This window comes from Macrobrachium rosenbergii, chromosome 21, assembly GCF_040412425.1.
Source record: "Macrobrachium rosenbergii isolate ZJJX-2024 chromosome 21, ASM4041242v1, whole genome shotgun sequence".
Taxonomy (NCBI): Eukaryota; Metazoa; Arthropoda; class Malacostraca; order Decapoda; family Palaemonidae; genus Macrobrachium; species Macrobrachium rosenbergii.
This window is the reverse complement of record NC_089761.1, coordinates 49,006,679-49,027,311: the sequence shown is the minus strand read 5'-3', so window position 1 is coordinate 49,027,311 and position 20,633 is coordinate 49,006,679. Positions and strand designations below refer to the sequence as shown.

Below are 20,633 nucleotides of genomic sequence, written 5' to 3'. Positions count from 1 at the left end.
GATGAGAAGTCCCTAAGCCCTCCATGTTCGAGACGAGGTGAAGCAGCAAGCCTTACATACCAGTGACGAAGAAAAGTAGTCAGCCCTTCCTTCTTGTGTGGAGGAGAAGTCGCTAAGCCCTTCCTGCCTGTGACAAGGTGAAGTAGTCAGTCCTTCCTGCCCTCCATTTGCACAATCTCCAGATTCTTGAAGAAACAGCTTTTGCTGCCTCATCCTGCAAGACATAGGTTTTGTGATGTTTACGAGCCCATGGTCATCACACCAGCAGCATCTCCGCTGAGTTCCCAGCTGCCCTTTTGGGACGTCTTCAAACCTTAGGTCATGGTGCCAGCATCATCTCTTCAGCTGAAACCCCAGCCACGAAGGATAACTGACCAACTCACCATTTAAGTATTAAGATTGCTCTACCTTGCAACCTGTTCCCCCTATCTATAACTGCTTAGATTTTTGTTTTGTGTTATGTTGAATGAGAGCAAAGGGGAAACAACATTTCGTTTTCTTTGTAATTAAGGTTTTGAATAAATGTGTTGTAGCATTATGTGGGTTTCTTTTTATATTCATTTCCCATATTTCATTTGTTGCTGAAAAATTGTTTAGAGTTTGAAAGAACCCAGAACGATTCTTGGATTGTGACACTATGTCCAGATAGAGCTCCGAGAATTTGCTGAGACAACTTGTGGTGTTAGAAGGCCAAACACTTCCATATCCATAAATGCTTGTCTTTTTCTACATTGCATATTAAATCCTGATCTTTTACCAGGTTTGAAGGTAAAGCCTCTCGATGCTTGTGATGTGAGCATGTCTTTAAATGCTTAGAAACTTTCACTAGTGAAGGTTGTCAACGCAATGCAGTGAAGGTGGAACTCAGTTTTTGCCTTGCATTTTTGAGAGACATTGAAGTTTTGTGTGATAATTGCAAAGCTCTTAGTCCTATTGTCACACCCAACAATTTTCTCCTGAGCCAAATAAAGAGTAATCTTCTTTTATCCTATCATGAAATCTAGATGTTGAGGTTTGGGGAGCTAGAAGGTACATGGTGTAAAGAAGCTTGCCTTCATACCAGAAGGTATTTGTTCTCTTTTCGTTTTGAACTGTCTGTTGTGGGCTTTTTACTTTGGCACAGGAGTCACTAGTACTGTACTCAACAAGACTAGTCCTTTATCCCCTGCAAGGATCCTCTGACAAGCCTTATTATGAGGGCCTTATACCCTGCTGCAGATCCTCTGTCTGGCAGCAGTACTTACCAGGAAGGATCACAAAAGATCACACAATTGGCAGAGAATGTTAGAGGCATTTTCATTTTTTAAAAGTTTTTTTTTAGTTCTCTTGGCTGAGCAGATGTTTCTCTGGCTGCACTAACTCACCATCCTCATTCAGTGTGGGAGTCAGCTAACTTGTCTGTAGGAAAAAGTGAGTATAGACAGCTAAGTGTTTTTTTATTTCAAATGCCATCACTCCTACTGTTGCAATGATGTACGCTAACTTTAACAGTTGGTAAGTATCCAGATAATTAATCTTATATGAAATTATAATTTTTTTTATCAGGTACATCTGGTTCCTTGTTTGGAAGCCCCTCAAGTGGTCAGTCATTCAGTGAAGGATTATCTGCTGCTGCTGCTGCTAAGCCTAATGAACCAAACTTCACTGTGAATGTTTCGAGTAGCTTTTCCTTGAAATCTCCGCCCACAAGCACTCCCTACTTTGCTGGTGGCACTCAAGTCTTTGGGAAAGGCTCAAGTAAGTTAATTTCCTTTTAAATCTAACTTTGTTTTTTCATTTAAAGTATTGCTTGCTACAAAATATTTCCAGGAGTAAGGTTTGAGAAGCTGCATTTTTATAGGATACCCTGTTTATTTGGCTTACACATTCTTTCTGAGGAGTATGTCACATTGTCATTAATCATATAATCCTATAAAGTAATGCCTCCAGCTGAGTCATTTCAACCTAAGGCATTTTTGATGTTACAATGGTTTTTTAAAGCCTGAAGGAAAACATAATCAATTTGGATCTTTTTATGCTTGTTCATGTAAGGCAGCTACAAATTTCAAAAAGCCATGAAAATACATAAATTAATAAGAGTGCCAAATCAGAAAAAGGAAGAGCCATATCAGAAAAAGCAAATGTTAAATTATATATATATATATATATATATATATATATATATATATATATATATATATATATATATATATATATAGGCGGTCCCCTGTTTACGACGGGGTTCCGTTCTTATGCGCTGTCGTAACCCGAAAATCGTCGAAAATCGTCAAAAATCATAAGAAAACCTTACTTTTAATGCTCTGGGTGCATTGAAAACGATGTAAACTGCATTATTATTGAGTTTTACTAAAAAAAACCTTCAAATTATGATTATTCTGCCGTTTTGGGGCCATATTTCTTCCGTCGGATCGGCGCACGACGCGTCGTAACCCCGAACATGCGTCGTAAGCCAGGAAATAATTTCTGATGAATATATTTGAAAAGCGTCGTAACCTCGAACGTCGAAGTCGGAACCGTCAGAAACCGGGGACTGCTGTATATATATATATATATATATATATATATATATATATATATATATATATATATATATATATATATATATATATATATATATATATATAGTAGTATACAGTACACTGATAGTATAAAATAATCTAAAAGCTTAAAAGTTTTTAAAACATTCTCATTTACATGGCATTCAGCTACAGTTGGTGCTGTATGTAAAGTAATTACGTACCAAGTTCCAGCATTCAGTCATCAGCTTAAGGGGAGCGTTTGACGAAAAAATCGAAAAATCAAAATTTTCTGAGATATTTTATATATGGCATCATACATATCCTGACTATCTTCTCAGAAAGTTTTATTAAAAAATTCGCCATAGTTTAGGAGTTATAAACAAAAACAGTAACCCTATCATAGAAAAAATTACATTTTTCGTATAATGTAATGATAATGTCAGTATATCGGTAGCAATTTCCTTTTAGCTATGAAATAATAATATCTAAATGTGTTATATGGCAACTCTGTGGACCTAGTACGCATCAGCGAAAGCCAGGAATCCGCAGGGCAGGCAGTGACGTCAGACAGTCAGTCAGTAGCAGCTCAGAGCTTGACTAAGTAAAACGTCGCGCTGCCCAACCTGAGCCGTGTTTTGACACTCGCTTCATCTAGCGAAGTTATATTACTTTGCAAGTCTATTGTTATATATTTTGGCTTTTAAAATATGTCATAAAAACATCAAACTGTGTAACAGCAAGCAAATAAATACACAGAGAAGCAAAAAATATCGTATATCTCAAAACTAAAGTTATCGACATTCAAACTGCATCTCCTCCATAACGAATGCACCGATCTCAATGAAACAAAAAGCAAACGAAAGCTAAATAAATTGTCTAAAAAAATAGAGAGTTTTTTCATTTTGTCCCTCGAAAATTTTTGGGGAATTTTTTCCAAAAATCAATTGAAGTTTTTTCAAAAACGAAAAATATTCATAAAAAAAGAAAAAAAAAATTTGAAAAAACGCTCCCTTACTTTGTTCTAATATATAATATCTGTCTACCACGTAAATTTGAGCTCTTAGTTTGCAAAAGTTATGGAGGAGATGCATTTTGAAAAATTTTGGGGGGGGTGGGGTTACCAGCTAATGGGGGGCGGAAGACGAAAATAATGTTTACAGTCCTTTGCCCTATACAAAAATAAACCCAGGCACAAAATTTGAAACTGATTCATTAAAAAACACGGGAGTTATTAGCGAAAAACGATTTCATCAAACGCTCCTCATATCGTTATAAAACTTTGAAGGCCGATATCTCAAAACTAAAGTTATCGACATTCAAACTGCATCTCCTCCATAACGAATGCACCGATCTCAATGAAACAAAAAACAAATGAAAGCTAAATAAATTGTCTACAAACAAAGAGAGAGTTTTTTTCATTTTGTCCCTCGAAAATTTTGGGGGAATTTTTTTCCAAAAAATCAATCGAAGTTTTTTCAAAAAACGAAAAATATTCATTAAAAAAAGAAAAAAATTAAAAAAACGCTCTCTTACTTTGTTCTAATATATAATATCTGTCTACCACGTAAATTTGAGCTCTTAGTTTGCAGAAGTTATGGAGGAGATGCATTTTGAAAAATTTTGGGGGTGGGGTTACCAGCTAATGGGGCGGAAGACGAAAATTATGGTTACAGTCCTTTGCCCTATACAAAAATAAACCCAGGCACAAAATTTGAAACTGATTCATTAAAAAACACGGGAGTTATTAGCGAAAAACGATTTTATCAAACGCTCCCCTTAAAATAACAGAAATCCATAACAAAGTGCCAAATGATATCAAAACAAATTTTGAAACAATGTACATAGTATATCATGGCCGCAAAGATACTATTTTTTTTTTTTTCCTAGAATAACTCTTGTGAGTTTACTGGGCATCTTAGAGGCCAAAGGTTACATTTTTTTTATTGGTCTGTCCAAACTCCAGAGGAAGGTTACCTTTGCTAGAGAGTAATCAGAATGTCTGTATAGTAAACCCCCTGTATTCATGGGGGATGCATACCACACCAAACGAATAGCTAAAACCCACGAATACTTACCCTTCAAAAAACACTTAGAACTGCCTATTTTGATAGTTCTACACTAAGGTATTCAGTACCATGTATACTGTAGTTATATGGTAGCCTAGCCTACGCTGAAAAGTGTACTCTATACATAGACGGTATAGTAGTAATTAATATCAGCTAATTCTGGAGGTTCATGCAGAGTGACTTATGATAATTCAATACAAAGAGAAATTGAATAACAAACAAGAATTAACTTAGCCTATACTATGGTATATTGTATACATATACGGCAGCCTAGCCCATATTATACTGTACTCTGTACAGTATTTACATATTAATATCATATTATACAAACATCAACATAACGAATGTGTGTCTTTTCCCCGGATCTTTTAAAATGTTACGGTTTACTTCACTGTATCCAATAATATTGTATATATTCTTATATTGATTGTGTATCATAAATTGTGATCATAGCGATCAATGTTTTGGTTTGGAAATCGATTACACGGTAAGTTTATTTCGACGTATTCAACTCAGTCCAGAACGATTATCTTGCTTCTAGTTAGCGTAAATGAATCTAGATACTCTATTTATATGGGGGCAAGGTTATTTTTCGTTATACGAAGTGTTTTTAAGTTGAAGTATAACTTAAATACGTCTAGTTGTGAAATTAATTTAGCTTTTTTTTTTATTAATAGATGACGTTGGCCGTTTTGGGGGCATGTTTGGTTTGTGAAGAAAAAAGATTCTGTTTGCTATTTTCACTTTATTTCATGATAATACGAGCTTTACCTATGTATTTTTTACTGGTGTGAAAACAGGAGTAATATGTTTTCTTTCATGCCATTTGTAGCAACTACGGTAATTGTTTACTACCATACGATGGTTGAAATACAAGCAAAATGGCTGTTGCTATCCGATTCGGTTATTAGCAAAGTAGCAGTTTCTCGTTCGGTTGTTTATGGCTGTATGCACTTACGCAAGAGTATAACGTTACTAACAATACTTTTATCATTCTCTTTTACTTTTTTAACTAGAAGATGGGATAAAGAGATGGAGGAAAAGAAGTTGGTCTATTGTAATTTGGTCTCTTGCGCTGCCTGATTATCGTATTGGTATTATTTCCCCATAGCAAAATCGAATTATCGTAACTCGAGCACTACCTGGGTACCCGAGTATTTTAATAGTTTTATCACAAAAAGTGCATTTAGTCATGAAAATTATATGAAAATATTAGTGAATATTTCTCTGAAAAATACCGCAAATGGGTGAATTTCCCGTGAATAATGTGTGTATATATGTTTCACAGAGAAATCCATGAATCGTGAGAATGCGAATATGGGGGTGGGTTGCTCTTTCACCCTGGGTATCCTAGACAAGAACGAGGTACCTTGTACCTGGAGTTCCCACCAGTCCTTTTGGATGGGTAGTGATTTTTTTATCAGTGTAGGTGACAGCGTTGTTTGGTTGTTCAATTTATTGGTTCTGGGCCCGGGGCAGGGGAACTTTTTGATGTACATCCTGTCAACGATCAGACCTATCCTCCGTTGCAAAACTCCCACTGGTGTAGAGGCGACCCTTGGCTCCACTGCCACGCCACTACAGGTTAAGATGAACACCAACCAGAGGCAGTATTCACCTGCAGTAGCTCTCTTACCAGGTAGGAAACGACAAGCATTGTGTCAGTGCTAGCCATCCTTTCTTTTTCAAAGTCATTATCACATTTAATGTATTGGAATAGAACATGTCCATTCATCCCTCCCCCTTTCAGTATGGGATTCAGCTAGTAATAACTTAGTAAGCTACTTACATGAAAATGATATTTTTATAATAAAATGAGGTTTCAAGTATACTTACCAAGTAGAAAATATTTTTATCATAAAATTGTTTCATATATACTTAGCAAGTAATTACAGACTCAGGGCCCTCCCTCCTCCCCTTATTGACATATCAGCAAAAGCAGAATGAGCCGACCAGCTATTGTCGTTACCAAGTAACCTGTGCAGTGGGAGGGGCCTATCACCTACATTATGCAGCGGAAACACTAAACGTAATATTTTGAGGTTAGGATTGCCAAACAAGGTTAAAGCTATAGTTAGTAATTGCTTGGTTAAGTTTATATGAAACATAATTTTATTCTATAAATATCAATTTTGGCTTCATTACAAAACAATTTCATAGCTATAAAGCAGTAAACCCAAACCAGGAGGTCCAAAGATTTTTTTTTTTTAGTTGTCTTCCTCATTTGCGCATGCTTAATAGCTGCTAGCTCAACAGGACTTGCAAGATGTATGATGACAGTATATCCTTTTTCTTTATTAGTTCTTCATTTTTACCTTCGGAATTCGTTATAGCGACTACTGTACTTCCTAGTGTCACGGTGGCGTATATCGTTATAAATTCTGTTTAAACGAGGTTTATGGGGTGGTTTGGCAACAAGACTTCACTACATACCTAATGGTGGTAGGTATGGTTTGCCACACTAAGTGTGGACAAATTTTCCCCAATTTTTAGGGGTTTATTGTGGTCAGATATAGTATTTTCTTATATGATTCATTGATCTATATTCTCAGTCATTTGCATATTTATATATGTTTATATAATAGTGACTGAATAAAGAGCCATCAAAGAATGGTTGTTTATACCGAATCACGAAGCAGCAGAAGTCGATCGAATGGTGTCTCGAGTGACACGTCAAATGCAGACGACAACAGAGTGTCTGCTTTAGGTTTCCATTTAATTAATGTAATTTAAATCTAGTTAAAATTGTTTTAATAAATGTAAAAAGTGATTGTGATTAACTTGATAAGGATGTTTATGGGAAATGACCTTTAGACTGTGATGGAGAGCATGTATTGTTTTATATACTTTAGATTTTACCGATGAATTAATTAATTTAAAATTAAGGCGAGTGTGGATGTCAGTGATGTGGAAATGTGTCAACACTGGGTTTGTCTGTTGTTACCTGAGAGACAGACCTTCTCCCCTCCTACAAACACACAGACACACTTAAGTGCAAATTGTAGAAATACAATAATTTTTATTTATTGTCTTTGCTCAATGGAGATGCTTTTTATTCTCTTCTGATAGAGGAACGTAACTTCCCCTCCCCCTTCCTCCCCCTACCCGTAGACTTATTCAGTTTTCCCAGGCAGCGACAAGTTGGTCAGCTAGTGTATATGTATGTGTATGTATATATAGCATGCACTATGTATGTTATATACAAGTATATATGAGGGTGAGATGTATTTTCAACTTGAAGATGTAAAACAATAGGCCCTTCAGAGAAACATAAGTGAAAAGTAATCACTCAAGGTCTTTAGACCTTATAATTACTGTATTCTGGTCAGCAATATAGTTCTCTTTTCAAGTTTACAAATATGGAGGCTTACTCTTTTTGTTGTTATATTAAGCTGGATTATGCCAGAGATTTATAAAGATGACTGGTCTATATAAACTACAAATCAAAATGGTGAAAGACATACAAACATGCACTATAAACAAAACGTGTATTGGATTGCGAAGGGTATTTTGAATAATGAGACCTTCAAACCTTTTAGTTGTGCCTCCTGTGTGTCAAATCTAGCTGTTTTGCTCTATACCTCATTATTTTAAGGGTAGATTACCTTGGGCATTAGGACCACACACTTAGGTATGATCTTTCAGCTTATAAGATAAGATTAGGATTTCACTTATGTCATTAAAAAGTCATAAAATTCATATCTAGCTAAAGTCATGACAGTCCTTTAATTATAGGTAGCCTTTCATCTGTGTATATGTGGCAGCAGTATTAATGTAAGTCACTCAACACTGCATGTAATGAAAACCTCTCCTAAGCAATTTCTGTCTGTTTTACCCAGGGAAATCATGAATAAGGTTTATAGATGTTTCAAGAAAGAAAATTTAAATTTAATCTCTGCATCTGTTGCGATTCCGCAGCTATAAAGTCTATTTTTATTATTGTTCCATTATCTTTTCGTAGATTTGGGTCTTTTTACTTGTCTTAGTCTCTCCAGTATAAAAAGAAGCTGGCATTGTGCCAGCACGGGCTCATGCTTCTTAGCAGCCCAATTGAGAGAGAAAGGGCGAGAGAGGGAGCACCAATAAGTAGTGTTAAACCTGTTCAAGTAGCTACAAAGAGAGACAGACACTTTGTGCTCAGGGGAGCAAGAGCTGTCAAAAGTGAGAAGCAAAGGTGGCTTTAGTTTGTCTGGCTTAATCCATCTTTGCCTAGATTGGTTGCTTATGTCTATACGATGTTCTCTTAAGGAAAAATGACAAATATTTTGACTCTTGACACGATACATTCTGGATTAGAGCACCTCTCAGCGGCCACCACAAACTGGTTTGACTGTAGTAATCCACATGCAACAGCAAAACCTAATGTTAAGGGGAAAGCAGAATGCCTGCTAACAGCTGGCTGTTCAGATACACTAAAGTTAGCCACCAAATCCATCCAAAATGAAGAACATAAAAAACTTGATTGTAGCTTATGTCACCAAAATTTCTTCCTTCAGTGATGGAAAAGGAAACTTACTCTGTTACATGGCATGAAGAACCAGAGACAACGAAGTGTTATCAGCAGAGACAATGTACCACAGAAGTGCACTAAATTAATGGAATTGAGTTGCTAATGAATGTAAATGCAGGAAGTTAAAAGCTAACAGTGCAAATAAAGTTATTTGCACAGCTGTCCAGAGTCTAGGGAGGTATTTACTCTTCCACTGACACTGAATTAAATTGGGTATACAGTCAGGAACCGGTGGATCTACCATGCATGCACAAGTACTCACAGGTTGCAAGTAGTATTTCCTTTTCCTTTGGAAATTTTTTTGGGTCATTTACTGGACAAAGGAAATGGGCACCATAAGTAATGAACTTTCTTTTAAAATGAGTTTTAAGATTCCTAATTCAGATAAAATAGTTTGGAGTTTAAGTTTTGACAACTTGAAAATGAGTTGTTGTTCACTAGGGGTGCCAAGTATGTATTTTATAACTATTTTTTATTATAACATTGGTAATTCATTTTACTGTTGTAAATATATAAATATATTATACAATTGTTCTTACAGTTGTTCCTTTTTCTTTAGTGTTTGGTGGAGTAGCAGCTGTTTCAACACCACAAGGTTCACTTTTTAGTTTTGGTGACAAGTTTTCTACAAATGAAAGTTCCCCTGGTAAGGTTAAAATCTTTCTGTTGACCTTCTCTTAGTAGTTGTGACTTCTTCATTCATGCAAATATTTATTGGTAACATGCTTGTGCCTTTGAGGTTACAAACTTTTGTCTTTGTATGGATGTATCTTCAGTTGTCATTGAAGCTGGATAACAATGTAGTTAACTAGTGGGAGGAGGTACTATATATGCACTTGATTGTCAAGTAATTATTTTTACTTCACCCATATACCTATTGAGACTTCTCCACTGCTGCTGGACACCATAACTATGAGTCTTGTCATTGGAGGGCTTGGAATCATGTTTCCGTTTTGCTATTGGTTCTGCAACTTTGGCATTTTTGAGGATTGAGTTCTGACTGGTACATCGATGGTACCAGATTGTCCTTCAAGGCGGTATGACCAGCAAAGGTGTGCAGGGTGTGACAGGGTTTCTGGACACTTGTCACCCATGAATATAGATTCTCGTTCTGTTTGTGGTTTTTGCTGGGGTCAGGATTTTATGCTGGCTTCTACTTGTTCGTATTTGTTGGGGGTAGTGCACAGTACAACAATCGTTGTCCCATTTTAGGTTCCCTTCTCTCCTGCTCCTGTATTGCCATTGAATTGAGGGCATCCCTTGGAGACTATGGAGCTTCTGAGCTTTTAGCTACAGCCAAGAGTGCCGCCTCTGTACAGTAATCCTTCAGTTATCTGGATTAATAGAGCCAAGGACCTGTCTGATAGTGCTGAAATCCGAATAAGGCGAGTAAAAAATATCTAGGGGTGTTCAAGGCCAACTCCGTACCCTTTCTCCACTAATCTTGTCAATACCATTTAACTGTAAACACTCAGTATGGATATAAACAACAACTATCACTATGGATATAAACAACAACTATCACACTTTAAACTAGAAACTTTATGCAAAAGGCAATTATCTACCAATTTTTTACCCATATTTAAAAGTGTAACATGATGCATAAATACACTGAAAAAATATCTCTTTTTCCCTTATTTGTAACATGATGCATAAATACACTGAAAAAATATCTCTTTTTCTCTTCCTCGTAAATGACACAATTCAGCAGGTAGGTAGTCTCTGTGTTGTCCACAGACTAACATGCTTTTATGAACATTAGTGTATGTCTGTACAGCAACCTTCATATCAGTTGTTACCATATTGTATTACCATACTCGAGATGTAAATGATGTGTGAACTACTGACCGAGGCTAGATGTTGCACTCACAGTATTCATTTGTATAAGTCAAATAGGATATTACAGCTGTAGTTAAGATAAAGATAATGGTAATGAAACTGATATTTTACTTACTGAATCCATTTATACGGTATTATCAATCATGTTATATCATCATTGTAATATGTACAAGAAAACCAATATTCTGCCATTTGCAGTGTGTTTTTACAATCTCAGAATCAGCTGATTGAGCCAATGAACGAAAGAATTAGGAAGAATAAATTTTTGTTGCTAAAAGAAACGAATGTATCACATGTACTGGAATTATTTATTTATTTTTTTTTTTACAGATATGTAAAATAGGTATACAAAGGTAAACTAACATGCTTTATGTTAAAGTAAAATTCCTCAAAATTGCAAGACAGCTGTTTCCCAATGGTTTTTTCGTTTTATGTCATACATGTTATGTCAGTTCTTTTGTAAGTGGTTGTTAATTGTAAGAGATGATTATGAATTGTTATATAAGCCATAAGTTTGTTAATCTTGTTTGAAAGACTAACATAGTACAGTGAAAATAGTTCAGTTTGTAATACACAAACTGTTTGTGTATTACATTACAACACCCTGTGTTTGCATCATTAGCACATACTGTATAAGATTTCTCAATAACTTCAAAGCAGATTAATTTTAAGAACTCTACTGAAAAGTGGTCGATCATTTTCTGTTTTATTGGAATTAATGATTTTTCATTTCACCCTATAATATCATGGAAGCTTTATTTGTATGCCTGCACATGTGTGTTGACATTTCATCAATGATGACATTACCGTCTCTACACAGCGTGTGCATTTATGTGCGTGTTTCTTAGTGTGGTATCATTTTTGCCATTTTCTCTTTTTTGCTTTGAGTTACTGTACAGTATTTCATTACAAGTTTGACTAAATACGATTATCACACATAACAGGACATGCGAATATTTATATCACTGTTGATATTCATGTCAGCTCTCTCTCTCTCTCTCTCTCTCTCTCTCTCTCTCTCTCTCTCTCTCTCTCTCTCTCTCTCTCTCTCTCTCTCTCTCTCTCTCTCTCTCTCTCTCATACCCTGCGCACATGATTGCGTTTATCTTTTGGGTAGTAAAAATAAAAAATGGAAAATACAGTAAAAATGTAAATGACAAAAGCGTAAAATACAAATATTATAAGCGCAACAACATGAAACAAGATCTATCAAATCAGACGTCTACCTAGCCCTCTTCACCCATTCAACACAGCATCCTTATACCCCTCCCAGCCAGGGAAACTGCTCCCCAGTTCCACCCACCTTCCAAAACAACTCCTTCTCTACACAGCCATACTATCCTTCCTCTCCCATATGGTGCCCAGCGATCTACCACCTCTCCCACCTTGGAAACTTCTCAAGTCCTCCCCTACCCCCAGAACCCCTTTCTGTTTTAGTGTAAGCAATGTTACCAGCATTTTCCTGGGATTGTGCAGCATTGCTAACTAACAGTGTTTTTTAATTTTTTAAAATTATATACAGTATATCATATACCACTGGGGCCTGGGTCCTTGGTCCGAGTGTGCTGGATAATGGCAATCCGGATAATTGAAGAACTACTATGCTTATTTTGGGAGATCCTTACGCTTTGACAGTAGCACCTTCTGCAGGGACCATTGTTGCCGCTGTGACCCCTGGCCCTGTAGGGATGCCTACCTGTATGACATCCTTTTTGGCACTATGGGAAAGGTTGGAGAGGCTCGGTGTTGTAAGAAGTGGAAGAAATGCAAGTGCACATTTTCAGTAATCTCCCCATTGGAGAGGCTCGGTGTTGTAAGAAGTGGAAGAAATGCAAGTGCACATTTTCAGTAATCTCTTTCTTTCTGTCCTTCACCTTCCCATCTATATGCTGGAAGATGTTAAGAAGAAAGCAAGAAGGCTGCCCTCAATAAGAAGGATGGAAAGTCTTTTAGCAGGCCTGGTGACAATTTCTGTCCTTGTGACCATGAGTGTAGCAGTCAATCCATTTCATATGCTTGATTGTGGCTGATCCCTGTTTTACAAAGTTGCTCATGCCTGGTGTAGTCTGAAAGGTCTTCATGTGAGAGGACCAACTTAAACTTTTTCCTTCTTGCTCTTACACCTTTGGAGGTGCGCAAAGAGGGGTCCATGTTGCATGTGGTAACCAATTGTTGTGGTTCTTTGGAAAGAGCTTGGTTCTTCTGCAGATATGCTGGTGAGCAGTCTCGTAGTCCCAATATTTGTATGGTTCCTTATATTATAACCAACACCACAGAGTCCCTCAAGACTGATGCTTGCAAGACTGGTCTCCCTTGATTGATACTGTCATTTGTTGGGCAATCTAGTATGGTAGCATACAAACTTGCTCTTCTGGATCAGGCAACATTTCCAGCTAATCTGGTTGTGTGGCTGGGTGTAGGGCCAAAGACAGAGGAGGGAATCCTCCAGGGTCTGTCTTGATGCCTATGAAATATGATTCTACAACATGTATGGCTCATATCATCCTTTCTTCATGATTTTCCAAACTTGTGGAGTTGGGTTGACATCTTTTCCTAACACTCTGGTGGAGAGTTCTCAGTCTGGATGGATCTTTTAGGGCCCAAGAGTCCCTTGCTGATGGCACTTTCATTAGGTCATCAGGCTCATTCGTGAGTGCGGTGCCTTGAGAGACATTTAGATGTCCTCCTTGGTTTGTGATGTTCTCCATTGAACTTTCCAGGGGATTTAGGAGGTCACACTGTTGTTACACTTTCCCTAGTCTCTGCTTTCCCAAGTCCCTCTTCAAGTAAATTCTGTGATATCCTCTTCAGAAAATTCATTGCCTTAAGTCAGTTCTTGAAGCTGCTTATCCCACCTCTGGTGCATTAAAGGAAGTATTATGCTTCTTAGTTCACCAAGATTTGCCCCCTGTCTGTTTGAAGCAGTGTGCCATGGACAACAGTGTCGAGAAAAGGCTAGGCTTTCTGGCCCTTTCAGCCTACCTCTCAGACCATTGGGCAGTGTGGCAGCTACAGTAGCTGGAGCCTTAAACAGTCTGTGTTCATTGGGATGGTTAGAGGCTACCTCTCAAGACTAGGGATTAACCCACCCCCTCCAAATCCCCATGATTAATCTAGTTCCTAGCTAAGTCTTCAGGATCATCCAAATCCTGAACATTGTCTGCAGAGTTGAGGACAGTGCTGGAGATGGATGCACAAGAGGTTGTAAACTACTGTCTCCAGGCTTCAGTAGTTAGGTTTTCTTGGAAATGTTGACTGGCAGCTGGAGACCAGTATGTTAATTCTCCCCTGACAGTTAGCCCCAGAGACTCAGTTCCTCCTCCTCCTCCTCTGTTGTCTCTTGTCTTGTGTCTTGGTCTTGTGCCCCATGGATGGTTTGCAGTTAAAATGGAATCAACTAGATAGAACATTGACAGCATTGCGGAGGCAGTGTAAATTGATTTATCTTGGCAAGCAAGAGTTCAGGATTTCTTAATATGTAAACAAAATTTGGCTAATTGACTCTGAAGGTCAACTGGGAGAAATGGTAAACAATGGATTAGTTAGGATTGGTGAAATAATTACTCCCCAAGAATTATTTTACAAGCATTTGGGAATAAAGTTTTCAAACTGTGTAAAATATGATATTCATTTTGAAGATAAAGTCTATTTCCAGCTCTAGTCTTCAGTAATATCTATAACTTGGAGTTGCAAAGCTGACAGTACACCACTTAATTTTTTCCAATTTTTTTTTTCAGTTGAAATTATATATGAAAAGAAAGCCACTCCAGAGCAGATAGAACGAGCACGAAGTTTAAAATTGCCAGACAATTTCTTCCTTTATGAAGATGCAGCACCATGCCCAGGTTGTCGGGGTTGCACAGAGGAGGACGATCAGTCTTTCAAGGTATAACATTTTTCTTTTATTTGAATGACTAAAGCCAGAGCTTTGCTGCAAAACATGAATTTTGAATTTCTGTAGAATTAAGGGTATTGTGAATTTGAAATGTAATATCTTATGGTATTTAATTAAAAAAAATTCTCTTTTCTAGGGAAGCAAAGAACAGTCACCTGTGGATAGCAAAGCACAAGCTGCACCGTCGGGTTCTCTCTTTGGAAACTTGAGTGGCTCTCAAACACAAATAGGTAGTTCCACAAGTTTGTTTGGAGGGTCAGTGAAGTCGGGAAGTCTTTTTGGAAGTTCAACTCCTACCTCACAAGGCCTGTTTGGAGGGCCTAAATTATTTGGAGGTGCTGTAACAACTACAGCAAGCATTTTTGGGGGAGCAACTACTACTACAGGGAGCATCTTTGGAACTTCATCTGTTACAGGAAGCATTTTTGGAGGAACAACTACGACTGCTAGCATTTTTGGTGGAACTACTACAACTGGTAGTATGTTTGGAGGAACTTCAACATCATCATCACCAAGTATCTTTGGAGGAGCTACAACAACCATTTCAAGCATAATTGGAGGAGCTACTACTACCCCCTCAGGAATTTTTGGCAAGGCCACAACTACACCTAGCATCTTTGGTGGAACTGCAACAACCACAGGAAGTATTTTTGGAGGGGTTTCAAGTTCACCAAGCATTTTTGGAGGAGTCTCTTCATCATCAGCAACTACACCTACACCGAGTCTGTTTGGCACAGCCACTTCCACTTCTTCAAATGCCTTTGGAAGTTCAACTCCAACCACTACATCCAGTCTGTTTGGTGGAATTGCATCTGCAAAACCAAAGTTTTTTGATTCCTCCTCAAGTGGTGGTTTGTTTTCATCCTCAGAGTCTGGTGGCTTTTTATCAAATAAATCTTCAACTTCCCCTTCGTTATTTGGAGGTCAGCCAGCTAATACAGTATCTTTTGGTAGTATTGCTAAGGAATCCACACCATCATTGGAAGCTAGCCAAAAAGGTATGTATCATGGAAAACCCAGTGAGGGTATTTGGTGATGATAAATATTATTTTGATATATGTTGATTTTACTGCTTGTCATTGTTGATCTTGTCCTTGTATTCCTGTAAGTACTTGAAATTTTTCATTTTTCCGTTAATTTTAAGTAACAATTTTAGGAAAGTTTGTTCTACATGTAAATATTTTAATAAGGTTGTAGAATGCATAAAATGAAGGAAGTGTGAACTGGTACTATATTTAAATATCTGTAACCAAGAACTTTTGTTTAGAACAAAATTATTAACTTCAGGATTTTAGGATTCTGTGCATTGACCTTTAGGCCAACCGTTTCAAGACATCTTTAATTTTCATTTTTTCTTGAATGGTGATAGCAACCTGTTATGTTGCTTAGTTTAATAGTACTAAATTCATGTTCAGATGAAAGTTTTACTTATGATGTGTGATGACGTATTAGGGAAACAGAAACTAGATCAAAAGTATAAGGTAGTAAATCTTAACAAAACTGGAGAATAAACAAAAACTAAATATGTTCTGTAGAGTAAATGCAACGTCCCAGATTATCAGATGCTTTGGAGGTCTTGCATTCTGACGAGTGCAAAAGTTTTATATGCAACAAATAATAAAGCATAAGATGCACTTGAACAGTCAAGATAACCTGCAGCCAATGGTAGTTCCATATAATTTCTAGTTTAAGCTAACCTGGACTCAACTCTTTTACTCATGTCACTCATTTTGAGGTGGACTCTCAATGTGTATCACTTCCAAAATGATAGCCCAGCAAGACAATCACCGTTGTGTAGTAAATTAACAGTTTTATATAAATTTTTACAGTTTTATTATTAATAGTCTACTTGACTGAGTACTGTTTTTAGACTTGCAGGATTTGTTCTCAAGTGAAATGAAATCTAGAGCATTTACTAAGCTTTTTTTTCACGATGTATAAGAAGCTATTGAAATATATTGGTTTCCAGTATATTATGTATATCATGGCATTAAGTGAAATGGAGAGGCCAAAATATTCTTGTTTCTATCAGGTGACTTTTACGATCTGAGAAATCCAGGCCTTACGGAAGAAAAACTGATAACTTGTTGAAAAAAAAAAAGATTAAGCCCATTATTGGATTATGATGGTCTTCATGTAAAAAAGAATGCCTTTTTGTTTGGAAGTGCCCTGGTATGTTTGTGCAATGTCAACACTTGTTTGGCCTTGATGACTAACACGACAGAGTCCCATAATGCAGAGAATAGAAGACAACATGCAAGCTTATTTTCACTCCAGTTTTCATCCTACAACTTGTATCAAGTTTGGCAAAGAACCCCTTGCAGTAATTTCATCAAAATCTTCATCATATTTAGGTTTTGAATTACAGTAATTAGATTTGTAAATAATATAGATAATATTAATCTTTTTAGGGAAAAATCCTTCAGGATAGCTCCATGAGAATCAGTTTTAAGTTAATGGTGTGGCTAAACTTTTTATTAATATCAGTATTATGAAGAGGCCTCAGGTATTAGTTGAAAAATTACAGGCAGAAAATAATAAAGCATCGGGTCATAGCAGTGCTCCTCAGCGAGGAGCTTTGTAGATTGTATTCCACATGAAGTATTTCACTAAAGTTGTAAAAGTACTCTTTTGTGATCTTATTTCCAAGTGTGACTGTATTTGTATACCCCTTAAGTACATTGAACAGTGTATGTTCTCTCTGTATAGGTGCGGGTAATTCTGATGGTTGGCTGAAAAAGGGGCAATCAGTATTTAGTAGGTTGTCACCCAAGAAAGAAGGTGATGGAGATGGAAATGAATCAGGAGCCGCTATACCTGACCTTGCTAAGGTATGTTGTGAATTTGAATGTCTGTGCTTAAGGTGTGGAGAAATGATGTTTTGATAATTATTGTATGTGTATCAATTCCATTGAGCAGCATGTGGGTTTTTTTTTTTTTTTTGATTCATGTGCCTCTGCTTGAGTTGTTGTGCTGGGTTAATAACTTTTGAAATTTTATCTTCTAGTTAAAAACTCCAGATGAAGATTGGGAAGTAATTTTCTGTAGACGTGGAAAACTCTTCAATTATGATGCATCATCAAAACAATGGAAGGAAAGGGGTGTTGGTGATTTCAAGATCTTGACCGACTCTGGAAAGAGCTGTTATAGACTTTCACAGAAACTAGAAAAGGTATAGTGTAGTTTAAGTATATTACCATGAACTCAGGAAATTATTGAGATATAACCCTACAGTAGTTCATTTGTTAAAGTTTTCAGGATTTTATTAGCTTTGGTTTTCATAATTGAAACTGTTCAAGCCAGCTTTAATTATCGATAATGTGAATGGTTTTATTATAGGATTCCAAAGAGAGTTGCAATCACTTCTTGACTTCACAAATGCAACTGAAGCCCATGATGTCATCTGAAACTGCTTGGTGTTGGAATGCTGTGGATTATTCAGGAAGTTTAGAAGGAAAGGAAGAACAAATTTCCATTAGGTTTAAGGTAAATATGCATTTTATTAAAAGTGGGGGAAGGAAACTACTGTTTGAGCAATTGAGTTCACATAAAGACTGTTTGGTATTAGGTTTTAATATGTAAATGAATTCTTGTTTTCATTAGTTATTTTCTGCAGTAACAGAGTTGTATTTCACCTTGGAAATGTACTGTTGATTTCCTTGGGTATCCAAACAATTGCAAATGCATGTCCTTTGTCTATGAACTGCAGGTTTACAGTCTTTTAAACTAGAATTAGGACTGGATATGCAATTTTAAAGTAGTTCTGTTGTAAGTGTGTGCCCAATTTTATTGTCGTTGACAGACCAAAGATATAGCAGCAGAGTTTAAAAGCAAGTTTGTAGAGTGCCAAGAAAAACTAGGGCAGCCATCAGAAAACTCCTCTAGTACTGCTTCAGCTACCATCATTTTGCCTCAGTCAAATCTGCTTCCAAAAAAGGAGGATGAAGATGATGATGATGAAGAGGAGGAGGATGAAGAAGAGGAAGAGGAGGATGATGATGACGATGATGATGATGAGGATGATGACGACGATGACGATGAAGAGGAGGAGGATACAGAAAATGCAACCCTATTTTTAAAACGTTGTACGTTGTTGAAAAAGGAAAATGGAGACTGGAAAGTAAGTATTTTTACATAATCAAAAGATACAATTTTTGAAAGGATAGATACAGTTGTCAGTAGAATACTGTCATTCAATAAGAGTGTAAGATAAAGCAGATGCTTGCATTTTTTAATCAGGGCATCATTTGTGCATATTTTCTGAAATTCTTAGATTTGGTGCATAAATTTAACGTGTTATTCTTTCACCATTTGAACACTTTTCTGAAATTCTTAGAATTTGTTATATAAAGTGTACTGTAATTTTATTTTTGTGTATAACAGAATAGCTAATAAGAGTTGGTCATATTTTGCAAGCCACAGCTATTTAAAATTCATAGAAATGTGTCCAGTTTCTTTTTAATTATTTTTTTTTTATTTTTATTTTTTTTTATAAGACTAACCTACTTGTTACTATGCCACATGTTGGTTATGATTAACAACATTATACTGTAAATTTACTTACGTTTGGTCACTCTTCTGATCGACAAGTTCCCCTACCAAAGTCCATTTTGATCACCCTCTGACATCTTTTATTATAATGTCCATTTATATTCTGAATCGTACGCCAGTGTGGTTGAAAGTTTATATTTGTGTGCAGTAAATATAATGTAAAAAATTTGCCTGAGGTTGGTGCTTATATTGATATATATACCCCTTCAGCATTGTTTTCCTTCGTTGACTACTTTTACTGTTACATTGTCTGAAGCCCAGGACTACATACATGTGTAGTTGCTTGTGTTTTTGTATCAAAGTTTAAGACAAATTTAATGTCTGTCTAATAAATTGCCTCTTGCATTTTTCTCTACTTTCTAGTTCTTATGTGTTATATGCAGTTCACTTTTCTTTCTTTTAATTCTAGTATTATTAATTACTTCTAGTTATTTCAGCTTTGTTTTAGTGTTAATTCTAATTTATTACAACTGAGTTCAAATTATAATCAATTCCTTATGATAAGTTCTGTAGTTTTCCATATTTTACCACTTCTTCTGTTGTTATTACTCTTATTACCATCTTTCCTTTTATATCTCTACATAACATTATGGAAAAGTGTCATGATAGAGATGTAAATAGAAATTGAATATGTAGGTAATTCTATTGAAAATTTACCTATATGCAAGAGATCAGGAATAGTATATTTGATTAGGTGGATAGTGTGTTTTTATAGAAGTCTTCAAGTTCACACACTCCTGTTCCTGCACACCTCTTATAATAGACTAGAAAGAAAAGCAATGAGTTATATAGACACTAGTACTTGACTAAGCTGCAAATGAAAAAAGTGAATAATGGAGGAAAAAACATGACGTTTGAAGCAGTATTTGGTTAACTGAATGGATACCAGTAAGAGTTGGTTTACATCAGGGACCTGCTTTAAGTCTATATCTTTTTAACCTGATTATGGATGTGCTATCTCAAGGAATAAGAGATCAGTCCCCTTGGTACATGCTGTTTGCTGATGACATTGTGTTATGCAGCACCAACAGAGGGATAGTGAAGTCAAAATTAGAGCAATGGAGGAAAGTACCGGAAGACAGAGGATTAAAAAGATCAGTAGAAAGAAGACTGAATACCTAAGGTTTAATGAAGATCAAGACTCTGAGATCAGTATGGAAGGACTACGTTGAACAGAATAGAAAAATTTAGGTATCTTGGTTCAGCAGCAGCTGGTGATGGAAATTTGGATGTAGAAATAACACACACGGTAC

The 20,633-nt window shown here is 36.4% G+C and overlaps 1 protein-coding gene across 5 annotated transcripts in view; it reads left to right on the top strand.

Annotated features, from left to right (window-relative positions):
- Positions 1-20,633, top strand: part of Nup358 (Nucleoporin 358kD) — a 138,835-nt gene that overhangs the window by 91,865 nt on the left and 26,337 nt on the right. For 3 of the 5 annotated variants that reach the window (XM_067123799.1, XM_067123797.1, XM_067123800.1), the window contains 8 exons: positions 1,546-1,737; positions 9,655-9,741; positions 14,672-14,820; positions 14,966-15,827; positions 17,539-17,660; positions 17,837-18,001; positions 18,169-18,315; positions 18,632-18,949. In XM_067123799.1, the coding sequence (XP_066979900.1) occupies positions 1,546-1,737; positions 9,655-9,741; positions 14,672-14,820; positions 14,966-15,827; positions 17,539-17,660; positions 17,837-18,001; positions 18,169-18,315; positions 18,632-18,949 (2,042 nt within the window). The remainder of the gene's footprint in view (positions 1-1,545; positions 1,738-9,654; positions 9,742-14,671; positions 14,821-14,965; positions 15,828-17,538; positions 17,661-17,836; positions 18,002-18,168; positions 18,316-18,631; positions 18,950-20,633) is intronic. The other 2 variants (XM_067123801.1, XM_067123798.1) reach the window with 1 other exon arrangement.